The sequence below is a fragment of the Malania oleifera genome, chromosome 9, assembly GCF_029873635.1.
Source record: "Malania oleifera isolate guangnan ecotype guangnan chromosome 9, ASM2987363v1, whole genome shotgun sequence".
NCBI lineage: Eukaryota > Viridiplantae > Streptophyta > Magnoliopsida > Santalales > Ximeniaceae > Malania > Malania oleifera.
In genome coordinates, this window is record NC_080425.1 from 35,313,556 (window position 1) to 35,331,686 (window position 18,131).

The window sequence follows — 18,131 nt, forward strand, 5'->3', positions numbered from 1 at the left end:
TGTCCACGTGAGAGAAAGTTTCAGAATGGTCTGTAATTGCTAGTCTCATGAGTCTCATGAGAAAACGATCCAGCTACAACATTTTGGGTTTCTTTCATGATATTTTGATTTGTTGCATGATATTTTGATTGTGGATCTTATAATTTGCAAGCAAGCATGATAATTTCATACGAGAAGCAAGAAATCATCGCTTCCAACATCAAAATCAGGTTTATTTGCTATATTTTATGAATTTTCTATGTGAATTTGTTTCATTTCACGCTCAAGGTCAACAGTGAATTGAAGATAGTTCTTGAAAATTAGGAATTTGATCTACGATTAGCAAGAATAGATTGAGGATTGTTAGCTAATCGTCTTAAGGGCTTTTGGTTAATGTCTTACTGGAAGAATGAATAGCTTTTGTCATACTCTGGACATATTATCAAGCCATTCCATACCTTTTTTTAAGTGTGGGGAAAATGTATGCAATTTCATCATTGATGAAAATGTCCTATGGTGTCAACTCGTACGCAACTTCATCCAAGATCTCATCCAGAGTCTTATGAGATATTTTGGATTGATAACACTACCTTACATGTTTATGAAGATGTTTGATTCCTATCCAAATGGGTGACTATATTGATAATGATTGGTGTGATATTGTACCCATGATTATTGGCCATGTACTCCTTGGTTCTCCTTGGTTGGATGTTTTGGGTGTGACTTAGGGACATGAGAACACGTATGTCTTCCACTATAATGGTAAGAAGATTAGCTTGCAGCCCACACTACCAACCAACCAAGACGAAGAAGTTGTTAGAGTTACTCAAATTGGAGACACTACAAAAGAAGGGCATGCATGTGTTTGAAGACATCCAAAGTTTTTCAAAAATTCTTGTTGTAGAATTTGTTGTCCCTGATGAGTTCATTGATGCCAATTCTCAAAAAATTCTATGGTGTTGTGAATGGAATGTGGTTTATTGTATCACTCAAGCACTGGCTTTCTAAGAATTCAATTTTGCTTCTTACTTCCGATCTTCCAAAATTTCAAAATTTGAGGCTGAATTTTTTCTATCTTGGGGAGATTTGATGCAAGACAAGAAGCAAGACCCTGGTAAGATCCTTGTTAAGGAATAATTAAGAAGAATTGGGTCAAGGGATTGTTAGGTTTAGTTAGTAGTTACTTGTGTGTTTAATCTAATTAGTATAATATTATGTGTATTTGGGGGCTTGCTTGTAATATTTGTAATGTTTTTAATGTAATGTAATGTAGTGTTAGGGGTATATTTGTAATTTCGTGCGCTAAAGGCTTTCTTATAAATATTGTGTGAAAGCTATATTTTAAGTAGAATGAATTTGAATTTGAATTTTAGTTGAACGTGAGTTTCCCCCATGTATCTCCTCTCTCCTCTCTTCCCCTTCCTTCTTATCTTCAATTTCTTCTATTTTCTCCCCATGGTTGTAGATTATTGATTATTCACACACGTGCGCGTGCACACACAAACACATGCGCGCATGCACGCACACACTCACATACATATATTGAGATACAATATTCCTCAAGGATGGGATATTGGAAGCTCCGAGACTTCGTGCTGACACTCTGTCTCCATCTTCAAGCCTAAATCAAACCAGCCCCACCGGACGTCAGCCATCATCGAATTTCGATGACGATCTTAGCTTCTTTAAAGGCTTGAAGCTTCTTCCTTGTCCAAGGATTGAAGACTTGAAGCCTCTTCTCTCTTAAAGGTCCTTCTTTCTTCAATGTTGAAGGATTCTCCAGATTTGTGAGTTGCAATGATGCTCGAAGTCAAACTCCCTCGCCGACTACCCTTGCTGCTTCCCTTTGTTGTCTTCCTTCGCTGTCAACAATGGAGGTTCTCTGCTCTTGCTTTTGTCTGAACTGGAGATCCCTTTCAACCTCGATTTCTGGAACACACAACCTTAACTTCTCTCTCCTCTTTTCGCAAGCCTTGTGCTCTCCTCATTGTCATTCAACCACGATTCCCCTCGTGCTTGAGCAGGCTTCTCCATCCCTCAAGCCCTAGTCAAGTAGTCCTTTGTTTGTCTCATCTTGGGCCCTTTCTTCGACCTTTTTCTTGGGGTTTTTGCTACTCGCTTGCTTCCCATTGGTTGACTCTGTGCTTCTCCTTACTCCTCAATCTTGCTAGCTCCTTCCTGGTTTGCTTGCTTCTTTGGCTTGGTTTCTATTTGCTGCCTATCTTTTCATGATGTTGATGGCTGGGAAGTGTACTATGGTGGTTGAAAGGAAGTCTATTGACCCGGTCTTAGGAGGGGGAAGTTACAATTTGCTTAGAATTACAGAATACCAGATGGGATCGAATTGGCGGATTTCATGTTGGAAAGTTTCAAAATTTATCCAATCAACTCTCCTTGATTATAGGAGAAATTTTTGTAATTATGTAAATAATCTTAGGAGATATTCTAGGAGATTTGTTAGCAATTGTCATTCCTTCCTTTTTATCTATTCTTTCCTATATTATTCTTTCCTTTTAGATTATCCTTGTAGTCTATAAGACATTCAAATTGTACCTAGTTTTAAAATAATAAGAAATACTATTTCAATTCTTCTCCACTTCTAGATGGTATCAGAGCTTGGTTTTCTTTTCCTTTCGACAGTCATAGCCTCTAAAACCTAGGCCTCACTGCCTTAACTCGTTTCTGCCTCCATTATGTCTGAAATTTTCGAAACTTCACCCATGGCCAGACCTGAACCTGTGGTCAACACCAAAACTGAAACCAAGGTAGCCCATACCGAACCCCATTGAGTCCAAATCACAAATATCCGTCTCAATGAAGCCAAATTCTTGAGATGCTTTCAGTCAGTTCAAATGTATATCCGTGGGAGAGGTAAGATTGGGTACCTTACTGGTGAAACCAAGGCCCCTGACATAGCGGACCCATCATATACTATATGGGATGCTGAAAATTCCATGATTATGGATTGGCTTGTGAATGAAATGGATGAAGATATTAGTGCTAATTACATGTGCTATCCTACTGCAAAAGAACTTTGGGATAATGTTAGTCAGATGTATTCTAACCTTGGAAATTATTCCCAGATTTATGAATTGCAGCAAAAAATTGGCAAGACCCAACAAGGGGAAGATAGTGTGACTAAGTATTTCAATTTCCTTAAGGGACTGTGGCAGGACTTGGATCTATTCAATGATTATGAATGGAAGAGCCCTGATGATTGCAATTACAACAAGAAAATGGTGCAAAATGCAAGAATTTTTAAATTCTTGGCTAGACTCAATGATGAGTTTGATGAGGTCAGGGGGAGGATTCTTGGTAAACAGCCTTTGCCTCCAACCGGAGAGGTATTTTCTGAAGTGAGACGTGAAGATTGTCGCCGGAATGTTATGCTAAAGAAAAATGGGGCTCAAGCAATCTCTAAGAGCTTGGTTTGAACGCTTTGCTGTAAAGGGTTATGGTTACAACCAAGGTCAAGCTGATCACACCATGTTCTATAAGCACTCAAGTGAAGGGAAGGTTGCTATTCTAATTGTCTATGTTGACGATATTATTTTGACAGGTAATGACAGCAAGGAACTTAAGAAATTAAAATAGATGCTTGCTAATGAATTTGAGATTAAAGACTTGGGTGACTTTTCTTAGTATGGAATTTGCATGGTCAAGAACAGGTATTTTTGTTTCACAAAGAAAATATGTGCTTGACTTGCTTGGAGAAATAGGTTTACTAGGGTCTAAAGTAGCTGAGACACCTATAAAGCCTAATCTTAAACTACAACCTGCCAAGCCTGAGGAAGTAACCAATAGAGACCAGTACCAAAGATTGGTTGGAAGGCTACTTTATCTATCACATACACAGGACATAGCCTTTGCTATCAGTATGAAAAGGCCAATTCATGCACTCACCATGGCCTGACCACTTTAATGCAGTTTATAGAATCCTAAGATATTTAAAGGGAACTCCAAGAAAAGGTCTATTGTTTGAAGACCATAGACATCTACAAGTTGAGGTATACATTGATGCAAATTGGGCTGGGAGTATAACCGATCGAAGATCAACTTCTGGTTATTGTGCCTTTGTTGGTGGAAATTTGGTTACATGGCGAAGCAAAAAACTAAGTGTGGTAGCTAGGAGTAGTGCAGAGGTAGAATTTAGAGCAGTTGCTCATGGAGTTTGTGAAGTGTTGTGGATTGAAAAATTATTGGAAGAGTTAAAAGTCACAAATCTGCCGTAGCCATTGCTCACAATCAAGTGCTTCATGATAGAGCAAACCATGTTGAGGTCGACAAGCATTTTATAAAGGAGAAGCTGGACAGTGGACTGATTTGTTTACCCTATATCTTTACTACTGAACAAGTAGTAGATATACTTACAAAAGGACTACCAAAGAAGCAATTTGAAAATTTGATTGGCAAGCTGGCTATGGAAGACATCTTCAAACCAACTTGAGGGGGAGTGTTGGAAAGTTTCAAAATTTATCCAGTCAACTCTCCTTGATTATAGGAGAAATTTTTGTAATTATGTAAATCTACTCTCCTTGATTATAGGAGAAATTCTTGTAATTATGTAAATAATCTTAGGAGATATTCAAGGTTATATTTATAGCAGATATTCTAGGAGATTTGTTAGAAATTCTCATTCCTTCCTTTTTTTCTATTCTTTCCTTTATTATTCTTTCTTTTTATATTATCCTTGTAGTTTATAAGACATTCAGATTGTACCTAATTTTAAAATAATAAGAAATACTATTTCAATTCTTCTCCACTTCTAGATTTCAAATGGTGTTAATTTAGGTGTACTCCCAAGAGAAAGGGGTGGGGTGAATTGGGTATTTAAAAATTATTTAAATTAATTTTATCACTTAATCCCTATTTTAATGTTTAACAAAATAATTACAAGTTAGGGAATACTTAAATTTCAACTTATCAAGTTATCTAATGAATTTAATTCAAATTAATATCTTAATAAATTCAATGACACCCAATTAATTCTCAAGTTCTTGTAATATGTAGCAACATACACACATGCAAGATTGAGAATAAAACACAAGCGGAAATTTAAGAGTTAATGGAAAAGAGATGCAAACGCAGTTTTTATGAGGTTCAGCCAACCCGACCTACGTCCTCACCTTGAGCAACTCACTCAAGGATTCTACTAAAACCCGCTCCTTTAACTGGGATTGAGCTTCCCGTTACAATCCGTTGCTTACAAGAGGCGTAGCTTCCTCCTCACCCCGGTTCACAACCCGAACCGTTAATACAACAATAAGATTACAATTTTCTACAAAAATTCAAATGCTTCTACACAAGCTAGTGAGTACAATATAAATCCTAGTACATACTCAAATGATAAAGCATGAAGCTCAGTGAGTTTATGCGAAATGATGAATAAGGTCTTTTGCAATAACAACTATATGATCTTTGTATAAAGATTAAATCTGATAAAAAATGCTTCAAAGATCTAAGTCATATTTATGATCTTTATAGAAATATTTAAACAATAATTTTTCTCCAAAGATCTAAATCTCAAATATACGATCTTTATAAAATATTTAAACAATGAGTTTTCGGTAAAGATCAATATATTTAACAAAAACAGAGCTGAGATGAAATCTTTGAAGAAATGATAAACCTGATGATTTTCAAAGATTATAGAGCTTTAGTAAATCCTTTTCTCAAACAAGTTTTCACAAAACATATATATATATATATATATATATATATATATATAAGAAGTTAAGAACTCAAAATCTGTCTCTCAAATAATATTTGATAAGCAGTTTGTGAATGAATAAAAACTTTGAGAGTAAGATTAAATATCAAACCAGATACTTTGTTTACTAAACTTCAATACCCAAGTTGTTTGCCAAAAGATTTGAATGAATGCCCTTTGATCTTGAAACTCAACACACGAAATGCCTAAACTTGATGTGAATGCTTTGGAGTGCAGGCAAGATGTGTGTAATACGTTTAAAGCTCTCAAGATGTATGCTCAAAGTGATGCTCTAGGGTTTTTAGCTTAAGTTTATAAGTGTTCTCGGGTTTTGATGAAATTTTGGCCATTGGATCATTTAAAATAAAGAGTTTTCGTCCATGTCCATGCTGAGACGCCGTTCTGCCGCCGCGAGCTTCATCGACGAGTGGATACATTTGTCAACAAGTGTTAAACACTCATTCATTGATGCGAACATGAGTTCGTAGACGAGAGACCTATCTGAAATTTTTGAGCTCTCGTTATTTTCTTATTGACGAGAACAAATCGTTCATCGCTAAGTGGTCTTTATGCCTTCATTGACGAAGCCATGGGGTTCATCGATGAGGCCTCTATATTTCAGAAAAATTTGCCTCGAAAAGTCCATCCAACTTAGAACTAATGTAAATGAGTTTTTCATGAAATGCATGAGTCCTATGGTCAGTCTAGAGTATATTTGAGCTTCCAATTATATCAGATGAGATATGCAGATGCAATCAAATCTAATTACCCATTGCATTTGAAGATCTTGAAGCTTGCTTCTTCATCCTTTTGCTCTTTTGCTCGTCTAGTTCCATGGAATGTGCCAGGAATATATGCTTTAAGTTCCTCATGACTTCCATGACTTCCTTATCTTCTGTGCATGCTAAGTAATGATCCTATTCACAATCTCAATGCATAGATCAAATACCAAGTGATTTGTCATTATCAAAATAGGATTGGACTCCTAAAGTCAACAAATGGTTTCTTGAATCTTGGGAAGAATTCTGGGCTATGAAGAAATCCATACACCAGGCTAATTATTGGTTTTGTCGAACAAGGAACAAGGATAGAACCCTCACTTTGAAGTTGAACTCAAACAAGTATGGAAACTACCTTGCCCTTATGGAGACCAACCGTGGTGGTTGGTGAACTCTTGCATTTATGAAGGGGTTTGAATCCAAGGGATGGATGGAGATCTCCTTGGCAGCCGAGTTGGGATTTTGTTCTTTTTCTCCCACAAAGAAGGGCCCAGCATCTCGAGTATGTTAGCATAAGGTGAAGAATTTGATGGCCTCCCTTATGGATTTGAACCCAGTTCTAAATAGTACAACTCTTGTGTGCCCTTGCCCTCTTTGTGGCAAATCTTTGAGTTTATTACTGAGTGGTGGCTTGACACTTAACCCATATGTGGTGGGGAAGACAAGTGCTTACGATCCTTTGCAAGTGTTGTGAGGGAGAAAAGCAGTGCTGCAGGTGACTCTTTGGATTTCCCCAAGCTTAATAAAGGCAATCCTAGAATCTTTGTCTCATTTGAGGATGTCAATGTGGGCCTTAATTTGGGCATTGGAGCTATAAATAAGGGGACCTTTTTCGACCTTGCAATCCCACTTGACTATTTAAAGTCCAATCCCAACTCTTTTTCTCCCTTTAAGCTACATGATGGTCCTTTGGAAGATACCAAAAGGCTAGTCCACTTTGGGAAGGCTATTCCCCTACAAGACTTCCCCTCATAGGAAGCTGCAACTCAAGAGGAGACGGTTTTGGAAAGGGAACCTCCTAATTCTCCTAATGATATTGGAAGACTAGCCCTTGGACTTGAACAGCGCTTAGAAACAGGTATTTGTTTGGGTCCTTTAGAAGCTAAAATCGGTAAGCAAAACCATAGGCATGTCCTTCGAAGGGTTTGAGGATAGAGCCTTACTATTGTTTGAGGATATTGAAAGAAAGGGAAGAGAGGAAATGGGAAGCAATCCCTAAAAAACCTACAAGAAGTATTAGAAAGTTGGATACCAATAGGGAATTAAAGTTCTTGGACTGCATAGTGAATTATGGAAAAACAGGAGGATGCTCATAAATGGAAGAGGCATGCAGCAGCCGGAGCTATTGTGTTAAATCATGTTAAGAAAAATCATTTCTTCAAACATGGGGGGTCTCAATGACAAAGCTAAGAGGAGCGTAATCAAGTCCTTTCTTAAGGATTGGAGGGGTGACCTGGTGTGCTTGCAAGAAACTAAGGTGGAGATGATGGAGCAGCTCTTGATCAATGAACTCTGGTGCTGAGAAGCCTATAATTGGGTATCATTTGGTGTAGTTGCTAGCTAAGGGGGTATTCTAGTCTTGTTGAATTGTTGGAACACTCCATAAGCTCCTTCACAATATCTTGCTTGTTCAAAATCATGAAAGATAACTTTCAGTGGATTTTCACATAGGTGTATGGCCTAGGTGAAGGACCCCTAGGTCTCTTTTTTGGAATGAGCTCTTTGGGATAAGGAGTAGATGGGATGCTCCTTGGATTATTGGAGGTGATTTCAATATGATTGTGTGTCTGCATGAAAGAAGTAGGGGTAGCCTTGAAACTATTAGCATAAGAGAATTCCTTGACTTTATTAATGTGAATGCCCTTATTGGTTTCCCTCTCATAGGTGGCAACTTCACTTGGTCCAACTCCATGGAGTCACCTTCCTTATCACGGATCAATAGGTTCCTAATTTTTTTGGTTGAATTGGAAGTTCATTTTCCTCATGTGATTCAGAGTATACTTCTTAGGCCCTTAGATCATTTCCCCATCTCCCTTGACACAGGGGGGAGTTAAATTGGGGCCAACCCCCTTTCACTTTTAGAATATGTGGTTAAAGTATGATGGTTTTGGGGAGTTGGTGAAAACTTGGTGGTCTTCTATTCTAGTCACGAGAAAGGCTAGTTTTGTGCTTGTCTCAAAGTTGAAAGGAATGAAAGAAAAGCTTAAGATTTGGAACAAAAAGCAATTTTGGGAATGCCCAAGCGAGATTGGCAAGCAAGAATGTATCCAGGGTCATAAGTATGATTAGGGAGCCAAAAGAGCTATGCTTAATAAGGAATTGTATGAGGTTATCAATCTTGAAGAGATATCTTGGAGGCAGAAAACTAGTGCTCTATGGCTCTAATAGGGGGACTGTAATACAAAATTCTTTCATCAAACAACAAATGCTCACCATAGATGCAACACCTTTTCCAACATTGAAATTGAGGAAGTCACCTAAACTAGGGAAGAGGACTTTAGAAAATATATTTGTGATTTTGATAAAAATATCTACACTGAATCCAAGTCTTGAAGATCTATAAAGAATGACATCAAATTTAGATCCCCTAGTTTTTTCGCTGCAGAGTGGCTTGAGAGACCTTTTGAAGGAACAGAAGTACTCCAAGCTATTAAAACTTGCAATAAGGATAAAGTGCTTGGGCCGGATGGTTTCTCCTTGGTTTTCTTTTAGGCTAATTGGAGCCTACTCAAACATGACTTGTTGAACTTGTTCGAGGAGTTCCATAGATCAGGAAAATTCGTCAGTTGCATAAATAACACCTTTGTAACTCTTGTTCCAAAGAAAGCTGGGGCTGCTAGCATCAAAGTTTTCTGCCCCATCAGCTTGGTGGGAAGCATTTATAAAATCATTGCCAAGGCATTTGCTGAAAGCTGCAAAAAAGCAATGCCAGAAGTCATTGGTTAGTATCAGCATGCTTTTGTGGCTGGAGGACAGATTTGAAAGTAATGGTGTAATCCCGAGAGGGGGCGGGGGGGGGGGGGGGGGGGGGGGGGGTGGGGGGTGAATTGGGTATTTTAAAAATTATTATGCGGAATCTCAGTTTATTTTAAATCTTTTTAAATATGCCAATCACAATCTCACACAAATATCAAACTCAATCTACTAATCAGCAACAATACTATACCAATAGATAATCCTAGGAATATATATGAAATTGAAAAATAGATTCTGAATTTTAGCTTTCAGCAAGTTCAACAATCACCCCTGAATTCAATCAACAATCAAGCATGTTTTTAAGGCAAAAAATTCAATAATGCAAACTCAGCACCTTAACTTCTTATGCTTGAATACACAACCAGTTACAATAGCTTTACCTTACCTAACAGAAACTAAATCCAAGATTCAGCACTTTTCTGAATTTCAACTGAAAACTTTAAAACATACAAACCATTAACAACTCAATGGATTTATTCAAAGCACTTCAAAACCGAACTCAGCATTCAAGAGAATTTCCCAATTAATTCAAAAACATACACAGCAGTTTATGATTGCAGAATTTAAAGAGATAGGGAAGAAGATTGAACACCGGATTTTTTACAAGGTTCGGCTTACCGCCTACGTCCTTGCCTCAAGCAACTTGCTGTGAGGATTTCCTTTACCCACTCCGTTCAATAGTTGGAGTACGCTTCTCTCCGTTGGAAGGTGGAGACCCCTCTCAAACGAGAACACCCTCTCGCTAGGCAACGATTCTAACCCCGAATCGTCCGATTGCAAAAACAGCAATATAAATTTGTTCGTACAAGGATAACACACTCACAATAGAGCAGAATTTGTACAATAAGAAGCACTATATACTCAAAATATCAATAAGCAATAGAAGCTCACAAAGATTGCAAAGGGATTCTGATTGTAGTATAAGAAATTAGGAGAGTTGAAATCAGAATATGTTTAGGGCTTTCGGAAAAAACTCACAGCAGCTTTTCAGAGTTTGAATCAAGAGTATATGAAGAATTTCAATGTGTATGTGCGAGTATTGGTTACCCTAATTGCGTAAAATCATCTTTATATAGAGTAGGAAAAATTCTTACTGTTTTCCATAAGTTTGGAAACCAAATCTTTCGATCTTGGAAAGAAATCAGCACTGTTAGAAAGTTTAAAACATAGACCTTAGTCGCCTGAACTATTTAAAAATAGCACTCCAGAATAGGCAGTAGCAGTTCAGTTGCCTAACCCCGAGAATTCAATCGTCTGACCCTGTTCTGTTTTCTTGTTTACAGTGGCAGTAGCATATCAGTCGCCTGAGTTGTAAACCTCAGTCGCCTGAACAATATGCTACTTAGTGTTTTTCACATTTTGATTTGAGAACTTGTTTATATTAACTTTGAAAAGTATTTTGGACCTTATAAAAATATTTTCCAGATTCTAAATCAGGTCTTTAAGTCCCAAAGTTAAATCCTAAGAGCTTCAGTCACAATATTGAAGTTTAGAAGTACTTACATGAGACTCTAGAAAAATAAATACAATTAAATCCTAAGTCTTCATGTTGTATAGCTTTAACACTGTCCAAGCTTGATCAACACTTCTATACGCTCATATTCTTCATGGCTTGTAGCTTTAACTTCGGCTTCATTCAATCTTTTCCAAGTATAACCATTTACTATGTGAAACTCATCATTCCGGAAACTTAACTTGAAAGAACAATTTGTAACTTTAATTTGTTATCATCAAAACGAGATTAAGCCTTGTTAGTCCAACAAGATTATGGATGCTGCCCTTATTTCTAATGAAGTGGTGGATGCCTATCTGAAGGGAGGAAAAAGGGGGATAGTGTGCAAACTAGATATAGAGAATGCATTCAATCATGTTGATTGGAATTTCCTTCTTTATCTCCTCAGGAAAATGGGCTTTGGTGAGCTTTGGTGTAGTTGGATTGCTCAATGTATCAAAACCCAAGATTCTTAGTGCTCATTAATGGTTGCCCTTTTGATTTTTTTCACTCCTCGAGAGGCTTGAGACAATGAGATCCCTTGTCCCATTTTCCGTTTATTTTGGTCATGGAGGTGCTTAGCCTCATGCTAATGAAAGCTGCCGAATAACGGATCTTTAGAGGTCTCAAGGTGGCAAAAATGGAAGGATTACAGAAATTTCTCATCTTCTTTTCGTAGATGATACTAATATTTTTTGTGAATATGATCCCCTCCATATCCTTAACCTCTGATGCATTTTGTTAGGATTTGAGGCCATCTCAAGCCTAAAATTGAACCATGGAAAAAGTGAGCTTATTCCAGTTGAGGAGAACTCATGGGGGACTTTCCTTGCTAGTCTCTTGGGTTGCAAGATCAGAACCTTTCCCATTTATTACCTCGGTCTCCCATTTGGAGCCAAATTCAAGGATAAAAGAGTCAAGGACCCTATTATTGAGAAGTTTGGAAGGAGATTAGCAGGATGGAAAAGAAATTTCTTATCAAGAGGAGGCAAACTTACTATCTTATCAAATGCACTTTGACAAATCTTCCAATTTACTTCATGTCTCTACTTCCCTTACCAGCCTTAATCACTAGGAGATTGGAGGGAGTTCAGAGAAGATTTCTTTGGGGAAGCTTCGGGGAGGAGTTTAAATACCACCTTGTTAGATTGGGAGTCAAACAATCCATTTGTTCAGGAGGTGTAGGGTTGAAATCCCTGCTCACTTTCAATAAAGCCCTCCTTGGGAAGTGGTTATGGAGGTTCATGAAGGAGAAAGACCACCTTTGGTGGAATATTATTGTTTCTAAATATAGGCTAAAGCACAATGATTGGACAACACACTATGGAAGAGGTCCCTTTGGAGTGAGTGTTTGGAAATTCATCAAGAAAGGATGGGATGATTTTTTCAATTTGTGACATTTCAAGTGGGGAATGGGGCCAATTTTTACTTTTGGCATGATGTGTGGCAGGAGAACCGTAATCTTAGAGCTGCATTTCCTTCCATCTACAACTTGGCTTGTGACAGAAATGCCCTTATCAGTCATCATCTCCAAATCACTGATCAGGGAATTTTTTGGGACATTCCTTTTACAAGGAACGTGGCAGATTAACTTCACACACTTTGAATTCTACAGATTTCTATACAATTTCCATCACCAAAACATGCCCAACAAGCCAAAATGGGCTTTGGACAAAAATGGTGTTTTTTCTATTAAATCTTTTTATAGGAAGTTCTCACTGTTGGGAACAAATTGCAATAACTCCCCTTGGATTCACATTTGGAGGGCAGCAGCCCCTTTAAAGGTTGTCTTTTTTTCTTGGGAATCCGCGCATGGAAATATTTTAACTCTCAACAATCTGCAGAAAATAGGGCTTACAGTCACGGATTGGTGTTTTCTTTATATGTATGATGCAAAATCAGTCAACCACATTCCTCTCCACTGCCCCTGGACAAGGAACATGTGGAATTTGGCTCTTTCCTCGAATGCACAGCAGTGGGTTATGGAAAATTCAGTTGTAGGGGAGATTTGGGCTTGGAAAGGCATTAGAGCCGCAAAGGAGAATCGAAAGGCTTTGTACCTCATCCATCTCCCCATCTTTTGGCGCGCTTGGAAAGAAAGAAACAAGAGAACGTTAAAAAATTCATCTACTTCGCTACTTGCAAAGCCCAATGGATTACTGCTGTCTCCAGCTGGCTTAGTGGGAACATTGTCAATGATCATTTTGTAATACAAGGTGGTTGATGTTTTGTACCATGTGTTGGCATCTCCTTGATGCTTTAAAATAATAATATATATATTTTTTGCTGATAAAAAGAGTATCCCTCAAGGATGAACTTAAAACATTACAACACAGAGTACTCCAAAAACTACAATATAAAAAATCAAAAGCATATGCCCAACCATGATCTTTTATATATGAACTATTAAAGTTCCTGACATATGCTCAGCCTATACCACACTATATATATATATATGATGTATAAAAATAATAAAAATGTGTGGGCACCAATTTGGTGGTTTGGGTTGGTTTTTTCATGTTCCAACCTACAATCCAAACTGAACTGCCATTTTGTCAAACTTTGAAAACTGTAACCAAACTGACAAATTTTAAAACTGAACCAAACTGACCCAAAGTGCTTGGTTTGGTTGGTTTTGCTGGTTTGACTGAAGCTGATACTCATCCTTAGTCAGGGCGATGAGGATAGAAAGCATTAATACCCATGACTGTATAAGAAGTGATATAGGTCTAGCTTATGGTGGTACAAAATTTGGGGAAAGGGAAAAAGAATGTTGTTTGAGCAGTATTCATGTAGTCAACTCAGAAACTTGGAATAAAGCTCTGCTTAGAAGAAATGTTGGCATTGGTTGGTGATTAATAGTTAGCTCAATTTATTGACAGTTGTGATGAACTATTTTATGCTAACTCTTCTTTGATTTGAACAAGTTGTTCAGTTTTTTTTTTTCATATGAGCTGCTCTTTTTTTTAAAGAAAATATACACATTATGTTCCATGCTATGGATATGAATGGTCTTACGTGTCTTCAGTCTTAATAAATCTTGTAATTGTTTTAATATATTTGCCACGAGGGATTTAAAGATTAGTTGGGAAAAGTAAGCACTATATGTTGAGAAATTAGTTTTTATTGTTTCCTTATGCAAGGGCATTGACTGTGTTGGGATCTACCTTTTATAGGCACTACTAGAGATGCTGCTCAAGTATTATGATCATGTGAAACAGCATGAAAATACTCTTATAACAAAATTTTTTGGGCTCCATCGTATAACACTAAAAGGTGGAAAGAAGGTATCTGGTAACAGGTCATGTAATTCTATTTTCTTAATTAATTTTTCTTGTTACTTAAGATTTATGCCTTTAATCTTCAGGTACGTTTTGTGGTCATGGGGAATATGTTTTGCACAGAATTACGAATTCATCGTCGTTATGACTTGAAGGGGTCATCACAAGGAAGATACACTAAGAAATGTGAAATTAGTGGAAGTACCACTTTGAAAGATCTTGATCTTTCATATGAATTTCATATGGACAAATCATTGCGAGAGTCTCTTTTTAAGTAAGTTCCTTTTGGGTAGCTATGCTGCTATGCATGAAACTACTTGAGCAAATAATTTAAAATCTGTTCCCCTGTTGCTCAATACGTAACAAATTTTATTTTTGAACCTAAGAAAATAGGGGTGGAGGATGGGCCGATGCTGGAACTCCTCTTAATTTTCAGATTAACATTATATATGGATGAGAAGTCTTCGCATCCTTGTTTCTGCTTTCATTTCTGTCTACTGTTTTGTTTTCTTGTTTGTTTTCTTGTTTGTTTGTTTGTGTTTTTTTTTTCCTCAAACATTTATGTTGCTGTGCTTTGTTGATTTGGCAACCAAGGAACAGGTAGTAGGTTGAAGAGAGTATCTTATCCTTTATTTTTGGTAAGGAAAGAAATTTGTGAAGAAAGAAAATAAAAAAGAACAAAAAATATGACAAGAAATCTCGCTGAATCTATCAAAACTAACATATTTATATATTGATAGCAAAAGAAATTTATTAATAATGATTGAGAAGGAATACAACCAGAAAGAGGACAAGAAGTATTCAAAAGCATGCTTTTCAAACTTGGATAGTGACCAATCTGGGGAAGTAACTAAGTTTGTCTGACCAGTTGAGCCAGTGGTTCAAAATGGTTGCCGAATAACCTTGATCCAGGGTTGTCTTTCTAGCTTTCCATTATATTTCCTATCTGTGTTTAGGATTTTAATGAGAATTGCTAGCAAGCTCAAGAGAATCATGAGAGACTTTCTGTGGTTTGGTGGTGGTGGGGGGATCACAAGGACCACTTAGTTAGCTAGGGTCAGGTTTGTAGGTCAAAGGAGGAGGGAGGGTTGGGTCTAGGGAAGTTGATGTCTAAAAACACGGGTCTTTTAGGTAAATGCAATGATGTTTCTCTCTAGAAGAGTCATCCCTTTGGCATGGAGTAATAAGAAGTAAGTTTGGGTTGGATGAGAATATGTGGGATGCCAATGTTAGTTTAAGATGTTCTTGGGGAAGTGTGAAGGTTCATTTCTCAGTTTTATCCTTCTTTCATCCCTCACACTAAACTTGAGGTGGGAGGGGCTCTCAAATCTGTTTTTGGAAAGACCCTTGGTTGGATAATGCACCCTTATCCACTTCATTCTGTCGCCTTTTTCAACTGATCTTTGAGCCAAATAGAGCAATATCTTTCTTTGTTGGGGATTTGAGTAGCCCATTGGTTTCCTGGAATCTGCACTTTTGTAGACCTCTTAATGATAGGGATTTGGTGGAGCAATGGTCTTAAATTTCCATGAAATTGTCAAAATTTCCATTGAAATTTGACCCTTGAAATCAAAATGGCAGTCAATTTTTGTTTTGCATAAAGTCCATTGAAGTCTTGACGAATCATCTGAAATTTATCGAAACCTCGAACTTGTTGAAATTTGAACTTTGCAATGAAATTTCATTGGAATTTAAATGAGAGATTTAGTAGTGAAGTGAAATTTCTCTCTTAAATTATTTTACTTATTTTTATCGAAACAAAAGATTATTACAAGTGCTTTTGAAATTATATGAAAAAATAAACTTACGTCAAAATTTTATTTAACCATTCATGTCTAAATGATCATTATTTGAATAATAAATAATATTTAAATGATTTATGAATTTCATTTGTATAAATTGATTCACTAAAATATTCAAAATGCCAACAAGGTATAGTCCTATCTCTAATTTCAACTGTATTATGAAAGTTGATACACTCATAATTCATTATTGAGGAAACGAGTAAAATTAACTATTTCAGTCACCCAATATAATAAACAACCTTTTATCATAAAATAAAACATTTCATACAATTTATTACAATTTAAAGTATTTTTCCATGGATAAATGCACATATTAAACTTCCTTGTAACTAAAATTCTAATTCTTAAATATAAAATTTTTTAATACCATATTAAACTTCCTCATAACTAATATTCTAAGTTGAAGTATACAATTCTTTAATACCATATTTTATTAGTGTCATCCTTAGAAAATATGATCATCACAAAGTGTTCTTAATTTTCTTAAAAATACATATAGGGTACACTGGATATTTATGTTACTAGTTATACTAAAATATAACTAGTCATGTGGTAAAATGAAAAAAAGTTTGCATATAGAATCAGGGCCATATATTAGATCTCATTTTAAAATTTTTGTTAAATTAAAATGATGTCACATCCATCCACATCAAAAAATGTCAGAACCACATCCAAAGATTGCATGATGAGCTAATGCAAATGATTGAGCACGTCGGCATTCTCTCCAGCTTTCAAAAAGAAAGAAGCACAGCACCTCAAAGCTCAGCTATATTCCCTCAAGCAAAGCCAGCAGCAACAACATAGACAGGTGAGGATTGACCCTCTTTTCCCTCAATCCACTTTGGCTTTCAGCTCTCCTCAACCAACGTTTCTGCCTGTATCAATGCAAGCGTCCTTCAGAGGTAGTGACTCTTTTCTCCATCTCAAAAAAAGGCAGTACACTCAAAAGCCAACCCAAACCCTGAGGGTTGAATCAATGCCAGTCTCCACTGCTCAAAAGAAGAAGGATAAGCAAAAATTTGGAGAATCAAGTGATCTAGTAGAATCTATTAATAATATAGTAAACGCAGTATTGCAATTGCACTTATCAAGAGAAAAATAATAATATACTACATAATTCATGTAATTAAATGGAAAGCTATGATAAATTTGGATATCACAATAATCTAAAGAATACTGTTCAGATTATATGCTAATTAATTACCTACAATTTATTTCATATAACTTGTATTTTTCTTAAATATGATCTTCATCTCAATAGTTTATTTAAAATGTATAAATTTATCTCTAGTGCAGCACATTTGAGAAAATTACTAGTTTAAATATCTCAATTGGTTTTATAATTTTATTATGAATACATATTAAAATCATAGGGAGACTGCATACACAGTTTTTTATATCATATGTCATTACTTGGAACTGGAATTTCACTCTCCATAAGTACCTCCATTGTTTCTCACTTTTAGAGATCCAAATCATTCATCTAATGGATGTCAATTTGTGCACCATTTAATTGTAAAAAGATAGGATGCTTGTATAAGTTTGGACGACTAATCTGGATATACGCATGTGCACAAACAACATACACATGAAACAGTTTTCAGGAGTGAAGAGTGAGCATATACCTTTTGTTTATGCTTCAGGCATCTGCTTTTCCATCAAAATTTCCATGTTCTGTATTCGAGTGATCTTGAAACTGCTGCCAAGCAGGAAAAACAATGGGTGTTGAAGGCATTGGAGGATCCCAGGTTGAGTGCAATGGCCACTGGCCACCTGATATTGGTTTTTGATCTAGTTGTCCAGTGAGAGGGTGCAGAGGCAGAGGGTGGGATTCACTTTGGAATTGCAGGTGTCATGGATGGGCTGGTTGCTAGGTGGAGCTGCTGGAGATCAAAGGCCACAATGTTTTTGGTCTGTTTGTCCAATGAGAGGGCACAGAAGCCCAAAGTGCCATTCAAGGTGGAATTGCTGGTGTCGTGGATGAGCTGGTCATGTGGTGAAGCCGCTGGAGATTGGAGGGTGGAAGGATTTTGGTCCAGTTTTCAGACAAGAGAGTCTGGAAGCAGAAGGTGAGGTTTGCAGTGGAGTTGTAGGCATTGTGGATGAGCT

The 18,131-nt window shown here is 36.9% G+C and overlaps 1 protein-coding gene across 2 annotated transcripts in view; it reads left to right on the forward strand.

Annotated features, from left to right (window-relative positions):
- The window catches only part of LOC131164472 (phosphatidylinositol 4-phosphate 5-kinase 8-like), a 72,015-nt gene that overhangs the window by 29,942 nt on the left and 23,942 nt on the right, over positions 1-18,131 (forward strand). For both annotated transcript variants that reach the window (XM_058121682.1, XM_058121684.1), the window contains exons 6-7: positions 14,113-14,223; positions 14,304-14,491. In XM_058121682.1, the coding sequence (XP_057977665.1) occupies positions 14,113-14,223; positions 14,304-14,491 (299 nt within the window). The remainder of the gene's footprint in view (positions 1-14,112; positions 14,224-14,303; positions 14,492-18,131) is intronic.